Source organism: Petaurus breviceps, unplaced genomic scaffold (genome assembly GCF_028583685.1).
Source record: "Petaurus breviceps papuanus isolate PSGF00001 unplaced genomic scaffold, PetGlider_PUasm1.0 226, whole genome shotgun sequence".
Classification (NCBI taxonomy): Eukaryota; Metazoa; Chordata; class Mammalia; order Diprotodontia; family Petauridae; genus Petaurus; species Petaurus breviceps.
Window position 1 is genome coordinate 263150 of NW_027185890.1, and position 22264 is coordinate 285413.

General features: G+C 36.3%; 1 protein-coding gene and 1 long non-coding RNA gene across 11 annotated transcripts in view; one reads left to right on the forward strand and one right to left on the reverse strand.

Annotated features, from left to right (window-relative positions):
* Positions 1-22264, forward strand: part of ARL15 (ARF like GTPase 15) — a 513713-nt gene that overhangs the window by 78608 nt on the left and 412841 nt on the right. For 3 of the 10 annotated variants that reach the window (XM_069095287.1, XM_069095285.1, XM_069095288.1), the window contains one exon: positions 14129-14187. The exons of 6 other annotated variants lie outside the window; for them this stretch is intronic. In XM_069095287.1, coding sequence (XP_068951388.1) covers positions 14161-14187 — 27 coding nt within the window. In that variant the 5' untranslated portion in view covers positions 14129-14160. Of the gene's footprint in view, positions 1-9861; positions 9974-14128; positions 14188-22264 lie in introns of all 10 variants that reach the window. One more of the 10 variants, XM_069095286.1, reaches the window with a different exon arrangement.
* LOC138166828 (uncharacterized) lies at positions 539-20508 on the reverse strand. The gene is made up of 2 exons (XR_011169740.1): positions 19844-20508; positions 539-4530 (listed from the first exon to the last, which is right to left on the reverse strand). It is a non-coding gene; the product is annotated as an uncharacterized lncRNA (long non-coding RNA).

Below are 22264 nucleotides of genomic sequence, written 5' to 3' on the forward strand. Positions count from 1 at the left end.
GTTTTTACCGGGTACTTAAAGTGGAAAGAATACCTATCTAGAGAATAGCAGTTTACTAGAACTTTAAATTGGAAAGAACCCCCAACGTGGGAATATCTGACAACTACACCCTAGTCTCCCCCCCCCCCCTTGCTGGAATTGTCCTATGTACTGGAGTGCCCTTTGGCTGAACTTTTCCCAGAATGAGGAGTGAGGGGTAAAGAAAGGAGAAGTAAAAGAATTCCTTAGCATCAAGGGAGAGATAAAAGACTGGGTTTTATATGTCAGATATTCCCAAGTTGGGGATTCTTTCCACTTTAAAGTTCTAGTAAACTGCTTGTATTTCTATATTTGACTTAAATCTAGCTCTCATTCTAATTTGTTATTTATGTAATATATACTTTAAGTTTGTAAAGTGCTTTATATAGATTATTTAATTTTCTATTAACACTGAAAACCAGGAAAGGCTTTTTCTTAACATAGAAACAATTAGTTGAACAGAAGAGTCAATATTTTATATAATTGAGAAAACTTAGACTTTTTCTCACTCAAAACAGGATTTCAGTGAAGTTGCCATTTTTATTCAGCAAAGTCTTATACATAGATATTTTCCCATATGCAAGCACATAGAGTAAAGTCAAAGGACTTAGTGTTGGTAAAAGAAGCTTAAAATGTCACTTTTTGTGGATGGCATGATGATTTAGTTAAACAGAAGAATCATAGAATCATACACAATGTCAGAGTTGGAAAGGAGAACTCCAGAGGCCTCTGATCCACCCCCTTTACAAAATCTCCAGAAAGTGTTTCTCCATTCTTCTTTTGAAGATCTCCAGTAAGGTGGAACCCAGTACCTCCTGGACCAGCTCTTTTTGCTTTTGGGAAGCTCTAAACTAATACCCATGGCTTCTTACTTCTGCCCTATGGGGACAAGCTGGACGAGGTCACATTCCATGTGGTAGTGGTTCCAATAGTTGACTACAACTGTTGTATCACAGAATCATGGAATGTCAGATCTGGAAAGGCCCTGAGACTTGTTATCCTGTAATTGAAAACACATGGTCTCCTTCAACTTTCCAGGCATATAGTGTGTGCTCTGAATCTGGGACCTCATAATATCGACAGCAACAATGATTCAGATTTATATAATGTTTCACTTATATTTTTATTCCCAACAACCCTAAGATGTAGGTAGTACAAATGAAGGAAGGGGAGATTTAGAAAAGTTGTATGATTCTCCTCCCCCCCCCCCCATTGGTCATGATGAGACTTTAAGGTACCAACGTCTTCTGACCCCAAGCCCAGTTTTCTTTCTACTGCACCATGCTTTGACCTCATTGTAACAATGATGTATTTTTGTATAGGACTTTGCAATTTTCCAAAGGCTTTCGTATACATGATTTGGTCCTTAACAACAATTTTATAAGGTATACAGGGAGGGTATTACTGTTTTTACTTTTAAAAAATGTTTCCAGATGAGGAAATTGAAACTTGGAGGGTTTGTGATTTGTTTGAGATCATATAGATAAATGTCAGAGCTATGACTAGGAGTGAGGTTTTCTAATTCTGTGATCTTTCTGCTTCATTATAAACATGAAAATTTATCACAAGGGAAGGTCAATTTCTTTGCTTTTATTATGCTTTTTTTTTTAAATTAGTACTCTTAATGAGTAGAAGGAAGCCATGTTGAAATGTGTGTTATTTCAGAACTGTCCTACCACTTGGTAATTCTCAGGAGGAAAACCTGTCAGTGTTGTAAAAGACCTAAAACAATGAAATCTGAATCCAAGAGTACATTCACCCAGAAATTGTCAAAAATAGTGAACTCTTAGTCAAATTATAATTTTTAATCTGGTCTAGTGTGTGACAGTGACAATTTTAAATTAAATACATATTTTTGAGATTTAAAAAATATTAAAAATAAATGTAACTTGTTTAAACATGTAGTTTAGATTTTAGTGTTCTGGTTTGACTGCATTCATAACAAATGGCATTTTATAATGTATAGCAATTATGCTAGTTGGCACAGATTTACAGTCTAAACATAAGACCTTAAGGAAATAAGACTACTTGCAGCTTCATTAAGAGTAGTAAATAAAATCATATGCCTCATTGTTTGATGTAAAGTATTTGCAGTTCCAGAAAACTTAACATGAATGTATCAATAGCAAGGGAAGGAATGCTGAATTGAAGTCAGGAGAGACCTGGATTTGAATTACTCTTCTGACAACTGTGTGACCATGGGCTTAACTTGTCTGACTCTATTTCCCCCTCTGTAAAATGAGAGTCATAATGCTATCATAGCTATTTTAGAGGGGTGCTGTGAGGATCAAGTGAAATGAAGTTTGTAAAATACTTTTTTTAAACCTTAAATTGCTATATAAATGCCAACTTATTCTTACTATGGAAGTTATTCTTTAGAAATTAAGTGAGTGACTTAAAGGGCTTCCCTTTATTCCTTACAAGATACAGTTATACAAATATCATCTCAGAAGAATATCATGCTTCAGAAAATTCCAAAGGAGTTGTAATCATGATTTGAGATAAGGCAATACTAAAATTGATACTTAAAGGCATTACAGTTAGACAATATCATTATTAAATGTGCATTAACCAAAAGGAAAAACATGCTGAATTGAAAAAAAAAACCATCAAAAACAAAGCAAAACAAAATAAAAAACCGAACCAAACCCCCAAAACACTTTTATACAGACACAGTAATCACAGGAGACTTTAGTATTTCTCCATCAGATCTGGATAAACACAATTGAAAGATAAGAAGGAAAATGTATAGTTCAATAGAGGTTTTTGTTTGTTTTTGTTTTTTGCTTTTTGGAGGGCAATTAGGGTTAAGTGACTAGCCCAAGGTCACAGGGCTATTTTTTTGTGTTAAGTGTCTGAGGCAGGATCCGAACCCAGGTTCTCCTGACTCCAGGGCCGGTGCTCTATTCACTGCCACCTAGCTACCCCCAATAGACTTTTTGAAAAAGTTGTTTAAAAAGACAGCAATTTCTGAATGAGAACATTGAAGAATTTGCTCTCAGGTATATTAAAGAACATAGCTTTGTAAAAAGCCATGATTTGAGAGGGCATAAAAATGTGAAAAGCCAGAAACAATAAATTGATCCTTTTTAAACCATATTGCAAAAAAAAGGTAATCAACAAAGTAAATGTGAACAAAAGATAACAGACGAAAGTAATGCTATCCTGAGTAATAGCTGGATCAAAAGACAAATCATACAAACAGTAAATCATTGTGTTAAACAGAATGAGGATAGTAAAATATGTACCAAAATATGTGGGATGCAACTAAAACATACTTCAGGTCAAAATTTCTCTATCTGAAAACATATTGACAAAATTACAAAAAGAAACATTTGATAAAAATTCCCAGAAAATCAACAAATCAGAACTCCCAAACAAATACAAAAAAAAGGAATCTTGTAAATGAAGGAACTAGATAAAAATCATAAGACTATATAATTAATAAAGACTATTGAAAAAACAAAGCAAATAGGTTTTTTGTTTGTTTTTTTGGGAAAGACTGGCAAAAGGAATAAATCACTACCTTGAGTTTAAAAAAAAAAGGAGAAAATCAAATTACCAAAATAAAATGAAAAAAGCAATGTATAGTGAATGGAAAAGAGAGAATTTTTAGAAACTGTAATATATGCAATGAATTATATGACAACAAAACTGATAATTCAAAGGAAATGGATGGTTAAATATAAAAAGGAAAAAAAAACACCTAAAGAAAGAGAACTGGGGATTTTAAACTGTCCAATCTCAGAAAAATTAGTTAAGTAAAACATAAATTAACTACAAAGAAAGAAACTCTTATCCTGATGGATTTACAAGTGAAATCTGACAAGTGTGTTAAAGAATACTTTTTACTGTCACTACAAAAATTATGCTCAAAAACAGAGAAAACTGCTTCCCAATAACTCCTTTTATGAGGCTATATGGTTCTGGTACCTTAAATTACAATAAAAAAAGCTGAGAAATAGGATTGTAGACTAATGAATATTGATGAAAACACTTTAAAATACAATTTTAGCAAAGAGATTAGAACTCAAGTCTCTCCCTGTTTTCCTGCTTTCCTCCTGTTTTCCCTTCTCCCAGTATAATTATTTATTATGATCAATTTTAAATTTATTTCTTACCAGTGATGCAAGAAATAACTTCAAAATTATAAAAACAGCATAATTAATTAACAATATAAATAACAAAGGCATGTAATCCTGTGGCCAAAGAATCCATTATTCCTGTATTTTGTGCTGTGGTGGTCCAGGAAGCTTAAATCCCATTCTCTAATGCTAGGAAGAAGGTAATTATTTAGCCGGCTAGTACTTAATTTCCTTTATCTTATTTTCTCAGGTAAGGTTCTCACCTTAAACAGGCAGTAACGATAGTGCCACTTCTGCCCTTACATCCTTTTGTCTTCAGTCCAGGACTTCATAACTCTAGAAATTCTTTAGGAACAACAAAACATTGACTTTTAAATTTTTGTCACCATCACTTCAGACATTTCCCCATCTCCTGGATTCAGTGTCCCTTGTGAAAAAGAAAGGAAGAAAGGAAGGGAAAAAAAAAAAAAACTTTTATTAAGCACCTACTGTTTGTGCCAGGCAGCAAAACAATTAAGAAAAAACATCCATTACAAAGAACGCATTTGACAGTATATGCAACTGTGTTGTAGTTCTCTAGTTCTCTGCCATGAGGGGTAAAATCCTTTCATTATCTGATCACCTGGACTTGTTTTTTCATTTACTCCCCAGTTTAACTTCTTGTTAGTGATCCTTTCATTTACATCGTTTACATTGTTGGAGTCATTGTATATATCACTCTCTTTGTTTCTGACTAGTTTGTTCTGCATCACTTCATATAGATCTCCCCATATTTCCTTAAATCCTTCCTTTTTTCCCGCTTCCTTTCTGCATAATAACATGCCATTATATTTGTATATCATAGATTTTTTGGCCTTCTCCAGTTAATGAGCTCCTCTTTGTTTCCCATTTCTTTGCTACCTACCAGTGTTGAACTTCTGTAAATTTATTTGACATCCTTGGGGTACTTTGTCAGTAGTGGGATTGAAGAGTCAGAGGTATGGTTTGATCATTTTTCTTTCATAATTCTAAGTTCCAGAAGAGGTTGATCACTTCACTGTTCTGCCAACAATGTACTATTGTGTCTCTCTTCTTAGAGCCTTCCCAAACTAATATTCTGTATTTTTTGTTGTATTTGCCAATTTGCATGGTATGAGATGAAGTCTGGATTGTTTTAATTTGCATTTCTTTTTGGCTTTCCAGCATGTTTTCAAATGATCATTTATCATTTGAGCTTTTCTTTGAAAACTGCTTATCTCCCTTGAATACTTATCTGTTGGGGAACGTCTTCTAGCTTTATACATTTGTATCAATTTCCTATATATTTTGGTTATCAGACTTTTATTGGGGATATTTGATACAAATATTGTTCCTACTTAATAATTTCACTTCTGGTTCCATTTTTATTGATATTATTAATACAAAAGCCTTTTAATTTTATGTAGTTGAAATTGTCTCTTATCTTTTATGATCTCCTTTGTCTCTTGTTTCCAAGAGATTCTTTCTAGGTTCCTTTTGGCAGTGTGGATCACCAGCACTGGATGATTATCATCAAGTTTGACAGGTCTCAAGAGGCTCACTGCTGCATCTCAAATGCACAACCTAGGAAGACAGCCCACCTACAGACTGTTCATATTGGGTCAAAGTATGCCTACTTTCATATCTCTCAGAGGAGATTCCCCTAGTCCCACCACTTATCTCTTCTTCCTTGGGCTTTTAACAAATGCTGTCTCCCTTGGTGGCATCTATAATTCCACCTTAGCTTACCATGAGACTTCTGCTCAGATGGCTCAGGCCTTTCTTCTCTGAGAAGAAGGTAGTATCTGTTATATATCCCAAAGACCTTTCCTTCTTCTTTCTTTTCTTCTCTCTTCACATAATTATCTTTTCCATTTTCTTGACCTTTATACCTCAGGCTTATATCCCTCTTTGTTTCCTCATAGCCTTTTTGCCTCTTTTCTCTCTAGCCTTTTCTTCCATACTCTTAGAGAATGTTATCTGCCTTGTTAAGCTATAGTTAGAGAGAGGTAGCGTTTTATCCCTCTTACCTCCTCTTCTGATGGAGAAAACAATTTTCACTTAGATTGGACATGCTTGTTAATTGCTTTTGGTAGGAACACAAACATAGCAATGTGTTGGCACTTTACCTAATACCCTCCAAAACTGGCCAAATCTAAATAATAAGTTTTTATTTGTGGTCTTGTATCTGAAGCTAAAAATCCATCGTACTTATTTGTATAAACTTTTAGAACTTAATAAGATCTTATTAATTTAGTATATTCAGTGATTATTGACTGCAATTTTTGGACATTGTAGAAAAAAAAGGTTTGCTAAACAACTGAGTGGTCTAAATAGTTTGGGAAGGGAGACTTTAATCTGTGTAAGGGAGCAAACTATTTTCAAGCACTTTAGAAACACCCATTTCTCTTTAAATTCATTTACTTCTTAATATATGTGTTTTTATTAAAGCAAGTAACTATCTATTTGCTAAAACTTTGTTAATCCATTTGTAGTTGCTGTTTGTATATCAAAGCAATAAAATTATATTTCTTTTCAAATATTCTGTATTTTTTTTGCCCTTCTAATTACCCTCCAACTCAATGGAAATAGTGAGATTTAACATGTATATGTATGTATGTGTGTGTATATATATATATATATATATATATATATATATATATATATTTTAACAGTTTTTCTCCCAATTAGATAAGGCAAAAAAAAGTTACAAAAGTCTCATTTGAATCTGAGCATGTAGCTCTCAGATTAAATACTAGTAATAATATCTTTCATCCCCCAATTATTTTCTAGACATTGACTAAAGTTAATAAATGGTGATCCTTTTCTGATTGAGTGTGAGTTCATAATTTTAGTTTTTAATTTAACTATTTGGATGCTTTCTGAAAATAATTTTGGCTAAGATGGAGCTATTACTACTTTGATAGGCAAATTTACTTGATACATCTACCAAAATATTACTGTTAGCCACATAGTACTCTTAGAATTTGCTCACAGTCTTTCTCAGAGGGAGAGAGGGTATAGGTTATGAGGAAGGTAGGGAGCTATGGTAGAGAGGGCATCATTTCTTTTTTTTTTTAAAGCAATCGGGGTTAAGTAACTTGCTCAAGGTTACACGGCCAGTTATTTCTGGGTGTGGTGCTGAGTATCTGAGCCCGGATTTGATCCAGGTCATCCCGACACTGGAGCCGGTGCTCTTACTCGCTGAGCCACCTGACCGCCCCTGGAGGGCATCATTTCTGTCATGCATTTTAAAATGAATTACACCATTCTAAATAAGAGACACATAAAAGTACCCATCTCCCCAAATTGAAAACTGTTCTGTGAACAAGATTTATTAGACCATACTGTGTAAGACGTTTCTTGATTCATTTTATAGGTACACTAATTGGAACTTCATGTTGGTTAGGATGAAAAAATAGTAATGTGTCTTGTTTTAAATGGATTGTAAAAGTACAATTTTAATAGGTACCCTTTTATTTTTTTAGTCTGGTGTTTGGAATCAGGATAACAGATGGAAAAAATGTTGGTGGGAAAATGAATGGGAGGGAACAGAGACATTAGGACCTTACAGAATGCCCTTTCATTTAAAATTGCTCTTCAACCACTTGTGGGCAACTTCTAGATGTGAAATCCTATTGTGCAGTATTTATAATGGGAAGTCATGGCATTACCATGAATTTTTAGGCTATTTCTTATTTTGACCTTCATTGTGTTCAAATTTGTGACCTCTATACTGGTTTAAAAAAATTAATATTAGGGTGTTGACAGAAAAGAAATTCCTTCCTATGCTACTAGGGAGTGGTGCAAAACACATTTATGTGGCTCCATAACTTTTTTCCCTGAACTTCCTTATAGATAAACAAAGAAGCTGTGGGATCATGAGACAGATGAGTTGGGATATTTTAATACCTCTTTCTAATATGATTGAAATGAAAAGCTTTGCTCAATTCTTGTCATTGCTCTCCTTTTTTTCCTTCCTCTGTTTGGAAAACCATTATCTCTTTGAGGTAAGGAGCCTGTGAAATTTGATATTTCATCAGTAGTTTTCAGTCAGATTAGCCTATTTTCTAGTAAGGATTGCAAATGGAAAATCTTTTTGGAGAGCAGTCTAAGACAATATAGACAAGGAGGATAATAAAAAATAATCATCTTTTGATTCATAATCCAGTTACTGGGAATATGCCTTAAACATTTTCATAAAAGGAAAAAAGAAAAAGGCCTTCAAATATATTTTTAGGCAAATATAATGGCAAAGAAATAGAAATAACTCAAGTGTCTAACAGGAGGGAAGATCTGTGTTGTCTTTCTGTTCAGTGGGACACTGGGTCATGCAATTCAAAATATTCAATTCAAATATGATGAATATAGATTTTTGAAGGATTTTTATGAATCAATGCAAACTCTAGGGACAACAAGAAAAAAATATATATATTATACATATATATATATATATATATATATATATAGATTACCATTATGTTAAAGAAAAACTTTATATACAAATATAGAGAGGAATAGACAGACACAAAAGGGATGAATAAGCTCTTACAGACATTTGGTATTTCAATCCATTTGGAATATAGTTATAAACATGTAGTTTTGTTAAGTGCATTGCTTTTTTTGGGAGGGGGGAGGTTGGGGAGGCAGAAGAGTTAGGTAGAAAGCAGATCATGTCAAGTTCTTTCAGTGAAGAACTTCTGTCAAAACCTCACAGCATCATATCTGCAAGAATAGTCTTACAGAGTTGCCCAGGGACTTTGAGAGGGTGACTGACTTCCCCACAATTGAAGGTACAGTTTAGACTTGTCTTTACTCTCCCCTTCTCTCCCCTCTTCCCTTTTCTTCTCTTTCTCTCTTCCCCTTTCCTTTTGTTAAAAAAATAAACACATTACTTGATTGACTCTTGATGGACTCTATCCTGGCCAGCTTTCTATCTAGACCATTATACTTAATTATTTAATTGAGAGTATATAAGTGGAAGCTTCATAGGCCTTAGCTAGCCCTTTGCTTTTGCTAAACGCAGTGCTTGGCACATGGTAGATTTCTAATAAATGGTTATTGACTGGGATAAAGTATAGACAAGATAATTTTTTAAAAGAAATCCTTAAAAGTCTCAGAATTTTAGGATTTAAAGAAATCTTAAAAAATCACTAGACCTATCCTTCATTTAATAGATCATAAAGTTGAGACCTAGAAGAGTTACCCACAGTCATGTTTATAAGTAGTGATAGAACCAGTATCTTGTCTATACTCCCATGATATTTCCTGCGTAATATGATGGCAGTGAGGATAGAAAGGAAGGTATGGGTGCTTGAGATATTTGGAGATAGCCTTTATAGGATCTTATAACTAATTAGATGTGGGAGGTAAAAGAAAGAAAAATAAGGTTGGCAGTGCACAATAGGCACTTTGTTTTTTTGAAATTGGAGTTGATCTTGTGGCCTGAAATTGAGTTGAGTCAGGATAGTCTTAAAATTTCATTCATTTCAAGAATGAAATCTGGAAGACCTCCGGTAAAGTAGGAGAGGGGATAAATATATATGGTGTTTAATGAGACTACACCGGGGAACTCATTGCTGAATTCTGTTTTTAAAAGAACAAATGATGGAATCCAGGATGTACAACTGAAGATGAGATTTAGGACTGGAAGGAGCCCTAGATATCATCTGCGTAACTTCATATTTTATAGAACATTAAGTCTAGAATTTTTCTGACTGTCCTCTAATACAAAATCCATTGTTCAATTGTCATTAAACAGAAATGAAAGTGGTACCGTCTGGTACAAAAAAGTATCAGGAAGACTTACATTCATTGTGAGATTTGCAGAAAATCTTAAGGACAAGAGGAAGGACTTGTAAAGTTAAGTTGTGGTAAGGAATTCCACCATTAGATATACTAATATTGTGTGAATGGAGCTGTGAATTGGTCCAACCATTCTGGAAAGCAGTTTGGAATTATCCAAAGAAAATGATTAATATGTCCATACATTTTGACTCGGAGATCCCAGGGCTAGGCAGGTTAATGATAACAAGAAAATCCCATATGCACATTTTCCCCCCGAAAATTTATTTATTTATTGTTATTTTTTCAACATTCATTTCCACAAGATTTTGAGCTCCAAATTTTCTCCCCATCTCTCTCCCCCCACCACCCGAAGATGGCAAGTATATTGATTACCCCTTCTCCCAGTCTGCCCTGTCTTCCATCCCCCACCCCCATTTTCCCCTCTTCCCCCTTACTTTCTTATAGAGCAAGATGGATTTCTATACCCCATTGCCTGTATATCTTATTTCCCAGTTGCATGTCAAAACAATTTTTAAAAAATTTGTTTTTAAAACTTTGAATTCCAGATTCTCTCCCTTCTTCCCTCCTTACCCCCCCTTCCCAATTGAGAAGACAAGTAATTCAATATAGGTTATACATGTGTAGTTATGCAAATCTTTTGTATAGTAGTCATATTGTGAAAGACTACTTATATTTCCCTCCATCCTGCCCCGCATTTATTCTGTTTTCTCTTTTGACCCTGTCCTTTTTCAAAAGTGTTTGCTTCTGACTATCCCCTCCCCCAGTCTGCCTTACACACATGTTTTTTTGCAGCACTTTTTTCAGTTGGAAAGACTTATAAACAAAGTAGATAGACATGGATTGGGTAATGGCTAATCAAACTGGTGTGCCAATGTAATGGAATATCACTACATTGTAAGAAACAGTGGATATGACGAATACAGAAAAGTATGGGGAGATTCTAATGGAAAACAGTTATACACAACTACAAAAATGTAAATGTTATGAGAAATCTAAGAAGGCATTTCCCTCCCATTTTTACAGAGTTATGGAACACTGAATGTACTATTAGACTTTTTTGAAGTGCTTGTAAGTTTTACCTAGGTATATTTCGTTCCTTTTTCTGTTGTTATTTAAGGCTTGCTTTCTGATGTGGGCAGAATATGCTGGGACATAAGAAACATGAAAGAGGTGGCTAGGTTTTGCAGTGAATAGAGCACCGGCTCTGGAGTCAGGAGGACCTGAATTCAAATCTGACCTCAGACACTCAACACTTACTAGTTGTGTGACCTTGGGCAAGTCACTTAACCCCGATTGCCCTGCTTTCCTCCTCTTCCCCCCCCCATCAAAACAAATAAACAAAAGTAACATGAACAAGGTGATAGCATCGCTCCCTGTAGGAGACAGGGTGATAATAAATGACAAATTTTGCTCGTTTTTTTCCATCAAGGAGAATGATATTCAAATTGGAATGGATGGACTAATGTGGACAAAATGGACATTTGGGAGTCAGTGTGGCAGAGTAGAAAGGGTGTTGAGTTAGAATCCTGCCCCTGACAGTTTCAGCCTTATTTCTTTGGGCCAGTCACTGACCTCTCTGAGCTCCCTTTGGTCTAAATCATCCGGAAGATGAGAGTGTTGGACTTGACTTTTAGTTCTATAACTCTATGAACTAAAACAGTTACTATTAAAAAGGGAAATTAATGAGAAGATAAGGAAACGCCTAGTTGCTATTAGTAATTCTAGGTCACCTAGCCTGGAAGAATTACATCTGAAGTTGCTGAGAAACTGGCAGATATCCTTGTTTAACCATTACTGGTGATATTTGAGTTATTGTGGAGATTATTCTATTTGTTCCCAAGGACCAAAGAGTTAGGATCAGTTGATAGCAGTTATAGGGAGGAAAATTTTAGGTCAGCAAAAGGAAATATTTTCCTAAAAAACAGGAAAAAAATTTTTTTAATCACAGTGGGTGTTCCATCCAATGACAAAATGCCATCATTCAAGCCTCAGAAGATGATATGGTAAATGGTATTTATGAATCGCTAATGTTGAAGTTCATAGTTAGTCTTTTCTGAGCTGAGCTATGGCTAGGCGAGTTTATCAGAAAAGATAATTTTTTCTTTTCTCCAAGAATTTGTGAGACCTTGGTGCTCTGCTTGTTTTTAACTATACAGCATCATGTCCTCCCCAAGGAAGCCCATTACTGGAATCTCAACTTCATGGAGATTGATGCAGCTTTGACAATTAACATTTTTTCAGTGTCCTCAATTATCTGTCCTCCATAATTAGAGGGCTGGAGGGTGGAGCAGTGTTTTTGTTCAGTCGTTTCAATCCTGTCAGACTTTTCTGTGACCCCATTTGGGGTTTTCTTGGCAAACATTCTGGGGGTTGCTATTTCCTTCTCCAGCTCATTTTATAAATGAGAAAACTGAGACCAACAGACTTGTGCAGGATCACACTGGTAGTAAGTAAGGCAGATTTGACCTCAGGAAAATGAATCTTTACTCTAGGTTCGCCACTTTATCCACTGTACCACCTAGCTGCCCATTTATTATCATTATTTTATTTCAACAAGTATTCCCAGACCCTTGGTAATCTGGGAGTCTATGTATACCCCAGTTTAGAAAACTCTGCCATAGAATTTGTGGTAGTGTGAGGTGGAGATTTTATCTGTTTTAGCATTTGTAATATCATTTGGCTTAGGAAACATTGACAGAAAACAGTTTTCCATCCTTTTTTGGAAGTATCACTGGCTTCAATTTTGTAGCAATCTCCCCACACCATGCTTTAATTCCAGCTTTTCCAGTCTTCTCCTTTCTTCCATTCCATGCCTTGTGTGGCCCCAACATAACAACGATTAAATATATATAAATATATATATATATATATAATATATAACATGATTGATAGATCTAGAACATAGCACTCCATCTTCCATCTGGGTGCCTTGGCACTGGCTGTCCCCTGTGTCTTCAGTGCCCTTCCTCCTCACTTCTGCCTCTAACATCCTGGCTTCTTTTAAGGTTCAGCTATGGTGAGTCTCCTGTTTCTTCAGGAGACTGTACTGGTTCTGTAGTCACTTGAGTATGTCTTTCCAAGGTTTCCCTCCTTCTGCTGTAGATGTATCTTTTGTACAACCAGTTATTTATATAGGCAGTTAGGTGGCACAGTGGATGGTGTGCTGAGCCTGAAGTCAGGAAGACTCTTCTTCCTGAGTTCAAATCTTGTCTCAGACACATACTAACTATGTGACCCTGGGCAAGGCTATAATCCTATTTGCCTCGTTTTCTTCATCTGTAAAATTCAGCTGGAGAGGGAAATGGCAAACCACCCCTGTATCTTTGCCAAGAAGACCCCAAATGGGGTCATGGAGAGTTGGACATGACTGAAAAAACTGAACAATAAATTTGTTTATTTGTTGTCTTCCCCATGAGTATGTAATCTCCTTGTGGGCAGGGGCTGTTTTTATGTTTTTGACTTTCATTGCATGCCTAGCAGTTAGCACATAATAGTACACGTATAAAGCTCTTAATAAATGACCATTGATTGATTAAAAATCATATTAATAGAATAAAACTGTTTAAATCTATATTTTCACCCGAGGTTCAAAGTTCTTCTTAAAATCAGCAGTAATTCCAAATATATGTTTGAGTGCCAATTAAGACTATTTATTTTTAATTTACTGTAATAATAATTGAATGACCTAAGTTGTTGATTGTATAGAACTGCTTATTTTGTGTATTAAGTATACCATATCAATTATCTGATGCCTGATACAATGCCTACCACATAGCAGGCAGTTAATACATGTTTATTTGAATTGAATTATGTTAATAGCTATAAGCAGCCCTGTAAATTAGGTGTCTTCCTATACATTCTGAACCCTGAATTTGGGAAGGTTGGTAATAATCATCACTTAAGTAAGCTTCTCTGGAATTCAGTTGGCATGAAATATAAGTTTTGGTGCATCATGATGTGTGTCCTCATTTTAACTTATATTCTCTACTTTACTGTCCAAGTAAATACCTTGGAAGAAATAGGTCCTTAAAAAGTGGTGAATATATTTAAAGTTACTTTTGGGGCACTAATAGGGAATTCCATTCTTTGATTGAGAAACTATAGAGGACACAAGCAGAAGGAAGCAGGACTTTGAAAATCACAACTAATGATAAACGAAAACAGTGATTTTTAAATAGACAAGAATTGTAGCTTAAAGTGTTTTGATTCTTTTTTCCTAGATCCCTTAAGGAACAGAAACACTATTTTTAAGATGGGCATTGCAGCATCAGCATGCGCTGTAAGTTTGTAAAATGTAAAAAAAAATACAATTATATGTTTGTATGATGTAAAAAAATTTGTAAGCACTATATAGCACAGTGTGTATTTTCAGTAAATTGGTGTATAATAAAACTTCTCTGCCCCACTCTATTTTTTGAAAAAAGTCTTTCCAATTTAATCCAAACTGTCTAAGGTAGTTGAACTTCAAGTTAGTAATATCAAGTAGGAATCACAAGGTGAATGATTTTTCTTTGGGTACAACTTTTTCCCTTAAGTTTGGAAAAGTGCGCTACTTAGTGGCTATAGTTAGGTATTACCCCTGACTTTTAGACATTTCAAACTCAATGATTGTAGATAGGAAATTAGGGACATTTAGTTAATAATCCATTGGAAGAATGTTACATCCTCTGGGTTATGCTACTGAACTTTTAGATGTAAAATAAAAAGCAAGAAACACTGCTCTGACCAGTACTGTGGTCAGAGTTTTAATTATAATGGATTAATAGATTTTCATAATTTTATAGTTGGAAGGGACTATAAATGAAATGCAGTTAAACTTTTTAAGTTTGCAAATGAGAAAACTGAGTTACAGTAAATTTAAGTGATTTTTGTTTAAGTGTATTTCATTAATATTAAAAAAATCTTTATTTCCTAATTATTTCTTCTTCCCATCCCCACATACTACCTTACATTGTAACGAATAAATATGGTTAAGCAAAACAAAGACATAGTCTGTGTCTGAAAACATATATCTCCTTCTGCACCTATGTTCTAGCACTTATGTTTTGAAAAATTAGAAGCTTGCTTCAGTAGGATGCCCCCTGTGTTCCTTCATTGGTCACTTTATTAATCACTATTCTGAGGTATTTTAGTGTTGTTTTTCTTTTCATTATTGTGATCATCATGTAAATTGTTCTGGTTCTGTGTATTTCATATCATCAACAGTTCATGAAAGTAATTCCAGAGTTTCTTGGAATTCCTCATATCTATCATTTCTTAACATTTAATAATATTGCATTACATGTGCATCAAAGAACAGCAATATTTATACACCATACTTTGTTAGCAATTTCCCAATGAATAGGTGTCCAACTTTCTGTCTCTTTATCGCTGCTGCTGTAAATTTTTTTATATAGATGGAACCTTTTCCTCTGCTTAGGACCTCTTTGGGTATATTGCTAGCAATGGTATGCTATCATTAGGTAAAAGGATACATAGAATACAGCCAAATCAACTTTATGGCATAGCATTTCTAGTCCAGTGGCTAGACAGAAGTTTGGACGACTGGCAATGGCCCAGGATGAAGTGGAAGACCTATGTCTCTGGAGGAGAAAGTGAGGTGGATAACTTTGTGCAACTCTGCCTTACTTAAATCCAATTCCAGACAACAATCAAGACATCATCCTTGGGGCGGGTAGGTGACTGGAGTCAAGAGGACCTGAGTTCTAAAATATCAGGGCAATTTTCCTTGAGAATTTCTTGAAGGATGATTTCTATGTTCTTTTTTTGATCATGGCTTTCAGGTAGTCCAATAATTTTTAAATTATCTCTCCTGGATCTATTTCCAGGTCAGTGGTTTTTCCAATGAGATATCTCACATAGCCTTTTATTTTTTCATTTGTTTGGATCTGTTTTAATAGTATCTTGATTTCTCAAAGTCATTAACTTCCATTTGCTCTAATCTAATTCTGAAGGAATGATTCTCTTCAGTGAGCTTTTGAAATTCTTTTTCCATCTGGCAAATTTGGTTTTTTAAGGCATTCTTTTCCTCATTGGCTTTTTGAGCCTCTTTTGCCATTTGAGTTAGTTTATTTTTTAAGGTGTTATTTTCTTCAGTCAGGTTGTTGACTCTCTTTTCCTGATTTTCTTGCATTGTTCTCATTTCTCTTCCCAATTTTTCCTCTACTTACTTGATTTTCAAAATCCTTCTTGAGCTCCTCTATGGCCTATAAGCAGTTCATATTTTTCTTAGAAGCTTTTGGTACCGGAGTTCTGACTTCATTGTCTTTCTCCCATTCCATGCTTTCATCATTTTTGTCCCCAAAAAAGGAATCTAAGGTTTGCCTGCTGTGCTTTCTTTGCTTCCTTTGCTTGCTCATGTTACTCAATAATTTGACTTTTGAGCTTTTTGCCACAGTAGAACTCTGCTTCCAGCGAGGAGAACTTTGTCCCAAATCACTTGAGTTTTCTCAGTTGCTGGAGCTATTAGTTGGGAGCCCTCCCTGAAGCCTCCACAAGCTCTGGCACCTGGGCACGCATCCCAGGACCTCCACCCTAGACAGTGATCCAGATCCAAGCAGGTTAAAGCAAGAGTGATTACCCCTCAGACTGGTCTCTTTGTCTCCCTGCGATCTGCAGGCCAGGAGCTCTGAAGTAGCCACTTGGCGGTGGCTGCAAGGCTGCAGCACCTCAGTCCCACTTCTTGTCTTCTTGCCCTGGGGGCAGGGGCTGGACCACATTCTCTGTCCCTCTATTCCTCTGCAAAGTCCACACTGACCTTTCATTTTGCCTTTGGCATTTATGGGTTGATAATTCTGGAAACCACCACAGCTGTTGAAGATCCACTCTCCCAAAGTCCCTCCAGCTGATGCTGGTTGGGCTGCCCTGAGGCTAAAACCATGGGCTCATGATGGGCTGGGCTCTGCTCTCAGCATGCTGTGATGCACCCTTCCTGCTGGCCTGCCTTCAGCTGGAGATTTGTTTCTCTCTTTCATTTTGTGGGTTCTGTAGCTCTAAAGTTTGTTTAGAGTCATATTTTATAGGTATTTGAGGTGCTTATAGGGGGAGCTCATGGAGTTTCCTGCTTCTACGCTGTCATCTTGGCTCCACCCCCCCCCCCCCCCCCCCTTCACACACACACACAGTGGCACACTTTTAAGAACCCACAGCAGCTGCTGGATATACCTCCAAACGAACTTTTCAGACTTCTGGACCTCACCAGTCTCAGATGTTCCTGTGACTATTAGAGTATTTTAGTGGATTAGTGAAGGGAGGTTTGGGTCTGATATTTGAAAATGAAAGTATGATAGTTGTCTAGATTTTGATATGTCAGATTTAATATCTTGATTTTGGGGTCAGGTGTTGATCCAGGATTCCTGAAGTCTCTGGAAGGACCTGCAAAGCTGGAAAACTTTTGAAGCTAAGGCCTGTCTCTAAGAATGGAGAACCAGTTGAGTTGAGAGAGGCTTTTCACCAGAGGTTTAATTTTTTGGAGGGTGGAAGAAGACACAGCATTCTATTTGATTAGAATATAAGCTATATATAGGAAGAGACCTTTTGCCCACTATATTTTCCAAGCACCCATATATAGTGGGTCCTTAATATTTGTTGAATTAATACAAATTGGATTGAATTAGAGAAATTTCTATGGCATAAGAAGGGTATCATTGGAGAAATGAAAGCTTAAGTCCTTGAAGTGTTGAAATTCTAATTTGAAGAAATGAATAGATAAGGAATAGTGCTTAATTTAAGATTATTTTGAATAATTAGCATTCTTTGGGTAGTAAGAATATCAACTATATCTGATTCATGTTTGATTGTAAGGCTGGCTGGATATAGTTTCACTTAAATTCATTTCTAGAATGTGATGTAAAAATATCAATAGTTTAGACATGATTTTATAAGACTTTAAAATGAATTTCTGTAATACAACAGAAATTCTTTTTGTATTTTATTAACTTATTAGTCCACCAGAGGGTGCATTCTACTCATGTATAATCTGAAGAAATTAGTTATATACTATTTGCAGTTTGACCGAGGTGGAGGAGTTTCATAGAGCAGTGATTCTTAGACTTTTTGGTCTCAGGACTTCCTTATAATCTTAAAAATTATGGATGACCTCTGAAAGAGCTTTTGTTTATGTGAGTTATATCTTTTGATATTCACACTATTATAAATCAAAACATCTTAGTATTATTATGAAAATAATTTTGACATCCTGGATCCCGAGTCCTTCAGGGGATGCTTTGGACCACTTTCTGAGAACTAGAATTCACCTGAGAAATTTTTTTACTCATAGTTAGCTCTTGATTGTCCTTGATAGATTATTTGTATTATACTCTCCCTTATTTGAACAAAATTCTGCTCTTCTTAGTGGTGTACATGATTATTTTTTCCTTTGTGTAAGTAATTTAAACTCAATAAAATTTGATGTTATCACTTCTATTTACCTTTCAGTTATGCTGTATGGGTTGTAAAATTTTTTTTTCCCCTTCTTCGCGAAAGCCTCAAATACCTCTGATTCCAGGACTTGTAGGAGCCCCACATTATTTTATAAGCTCAGGAAGAAAACAGCTCAGAGACATTTTAGTTGAGGGTGGTTGTATCACATCTCCCTAAGAGGTAATGCTCTTCATTTGGGAAGCATGTAAGAATAGAGTAACAGGCAAGATGAGGGAGTGTTTGAGCTCCCTTGAATCAGGTCTCCTGAGTGGATGACTTCATTATTTTGTTGAACTGCCAAAATGTGAGTCACATTTGAACATATATGTGTGTGCATATAAAATACACATATACACATCTGTATGTAGATAAAATTATATTTCATAGCCACTTGACTGTTTTTTAATCAACCTCCAATTTACTTTTTTCCTACTATTTGTGCAGTTAATCTAGAATTGACTACAATAATTTATTCATGTGTTTTTCAAGATGACATCACCATCTGATTTTTTTTTTAAGCAGTTGGAGTTAAGTAACTTGCTCAAGGTTACATGGCCAGTTTTTTTTTGTGTGGGTGTTAATATCTGAGGCCGGAACCGATCCCAGGTCCTCCTGACTCCAGGGCCAGTGCTCTTACTCACTGCGCCACCTAGCCACCTGATCTGATTTCTTTAGATAGAAATCTGTAAGAATTATTTTCCTTGGAGTGCAGTGGAAGAATAAGGTTAGAAAGTTACAGAATTTTGGAGAGCTAGGAGATCTCTGAAGTCATCTAATCTTACTTTGCATCCCATGTAGGGATCATTTTCAGTATTTTAAGCAGGTGATCAGCCTCTGTTTGAAAAATTGCTTTTATGGAGAACTTACTGTTTGACATGAAAGCCCATTTAATCAATTAGAGAACTTCAGTTTTGAGAAAATGTGGCTGTATACATCAAGCCAAAATATACCTCCTTATAACTTCATATTTGGCCCAATTCTGCCATTTGGAGCCACACAGAGCATTACCTTTGACTCCCAAGTGCTGCCCTTATGAATAGGAAAGGAAGCTTGGGGCAGACCTTGAATGCCATGCCAGGGAATGTAGACTTTATCACATGGGCTTTAAAGGGAGCCACTCAAGGTTTTTAAGCAAGGGAGTGACACGATCAAAGGGGTGTCCCTAGAAAACAAATCTTGTGGAGGGATACTCGATGGACTGGAGGAGGTGAAAGAATATGTAGGAAAATGATTCTAGTAGTCCAGGTGTTTAATGCTTCAGTAACCATCGGAGTGTCAAGTGTGATGCCTACCACTGCATCAGTAGAGGATTTAACCCCATTATTAAGCAGGATAGGATGAATTCTTTGATTTGCTCTACTTCCTGGTTCTCAAGTACCATGGAATCCAGCTGTGGACTATAAAGTTACCTGGTGCGGCACAGGGATAGCAGACCCAGCCCTCCAAAGAAAGCACACAGAACTGATGGTAAATCGGAAGAAAACCCTAGGAGCAGGGCCACGACTGAGTCTTACCTGGTGATTTTCTCCTATGCTCTCCTACATTGGGAACCTCACAAGAGACTGGCCAGTTTGACAGTTGTGCACCAGCGTAGTGTCCGTAGAGCCCTCCAAAGCTTGTCTCTTGTGTGTAGTCTCAGATGTGTTGATGATTGAGGGTCTGAAATAGGAGAAGTCAGAAGCAGGAGCTATTTTTGTGTGAGACATGAGTTCAGCTTTAGATAGGTTGAGTTGGAGGTGATGGTGGCTTAAGGCTAGTCTTTTCTGTTCCATATTTTTCCTGTCCCTGCACCTTCTGAACCCTCCTTCATACTGCATAAAAGGTTTAAAGCTGTATACAGCTAGACTAAAAATGGTCTGCGCCAGAAGCTTAGATCAGGAATACTACAGAATATGGTTACTGGGACAGGATTGGGCAGAGAAATGGAAATAAAGTGGGAACTTAGGGTGGACTTTAGAGCAGTTGCATGAACCAACAAGTAGCAGGGAGAGGAAGTTGAAGATGTAGTTTTTTTTTAAATTCAGTATGTTCTACCGTGTTTCCCCAATAATAAGACCTATCCCGAAAATAAGCCCTCCCCTTACTGTGTAAGATTCCTCTAAAATAAGCCCTCCCCCGAAAATAAGCCCTATTGAGATTGCTACTGTAGTGAAGGTGATCCCCTGCGCTACATGCTACATTATGGTACCCTCTGTATGCACCGTCTCCCCCTCCCCCCCGCCCTGGGTGAAACGCACGCCACGCTCCGAGCTGCATCCAATCAGAGCTGCAGCAGTGAACGCGTCATCCTGTTCTTCCCCGGTGATTTGCTTATTGAATAAAGGTACATTTTTTTGTTCACATTTACCTGTTTATTAAAATTACTGTCAGTGTTCATTAAAATAAGCCCTCCCCTGAAAATAAGCCCTCTGGTGTTTTTCTGTCCAAAAAAAAAATAATAAGACAGTGTCTTATTATCGGGGAAACACGGTATTTAGCTCTGTGATGTCATTTAAGTAATCATTCAGGGAAAGCATGACATTTATTTAATTGAACTTATCCAAGTCTTCCAACACTCAGCCAATTTTTAGGACTTTACACTGATTTTTTTTAGCCACTAAAGAATAGTATAGTTTGGAATAAATCAAAAATACTTCTCCAGATCCCTTGATAATTGGGGATGTTAAAGTGACACAGCTGGTACCTATTATAACCTGGGGATTATTTTTGAAGGAAATTCATCATCATTGTAGTCTAGGCCAAAGGTGTGTATTATCCTGGTGGTATCCACATAGGAAAGGACTTTCAAGCACAACTGGGGATAGGAACCATTTGTGACTTTTACTAACCAGGCAGGCAAGACTGATCCTTGCATTCTAAATGAGTTTAATGAGCGGCAGATGCACTCCTTAATCATAAGAGAGAACAAGCTACCCACAAATGCTTTGGAATTCCTTTCCGAGTAACAAACATAACCTTGGGCAAGTTATTTTTAGGGTTTGCATGTTTGGTGTTTAAAGTTATACTGTGACTTTCCTGTTTCTAAATCGAATGGTTCATCAAAGGAGTTTTTACAATAAGGAAAATCACCTCTTGACTGAAGAGTTCTTAAAACACTTAAAAGTGGGGATGATGTCTGATAAATTTTTTTCCTTGGTTTCAGAAATTTATTAAATGGAATGTTTTTTATAGTAGAAAGAAGACTGCTGGACTTGCAGTTAAGAAAGACTTGAGTTGGGATTCCTTGTCCGACACTTAATTACTGTGTTACTACTGGCAGGCCATTTTACCCTCTCTGAGCCTCAGTTTCCTCATATGTATAATTAATACCTATGGTAGCTACCCCAGGAGAGATAACATGGGAGAGTGGAAAGAGACCTTGCTTCTGGTTTGGAAGTCCTGGTGGGGTCCAGTCTTGCCTCTGTGTGATGCTAAGTAAATCATGTTACTTCTCTGGGCCCCAGGCAACTCTAAGGCCCTAAAATACAAAGAAAGTAGAGATATGCATTCTTAGGGAAGTTCTTCCACTGGGATTCTTTACAATAATTAAATCACAGACTTAGGGGGGGAAATCCCTAAATTCTCCAAACTTATCTCCTAAAAATCTTGTGAGTTAAGGAGAGGGCAGAGATGGGAATTAGGTCTGTGATTTCATTTCTCGAGGGTGGCTTCCTGGACAAGGAAGCTCCTTCTACCAGTGCAGGATCAAATGATCTAATAGGTAGTGTATATACACATATATGTATATGTGCTGTTCATAATTCATAGCATAAGCAAACTGTTGTATAGATGATTGTGAGAATGAGATATGGACAAAATCAAGACATTTCTGCACGTCCATTATAAATGACAGGGTTTGGAATTGTCAAATATCTGTAAGTACTTAGTAGTAAAATCTATTCTGCTATAAACTTGAAGAAGCAATATTTTGGAAAAAAAATTTGGTGATTTTTTAT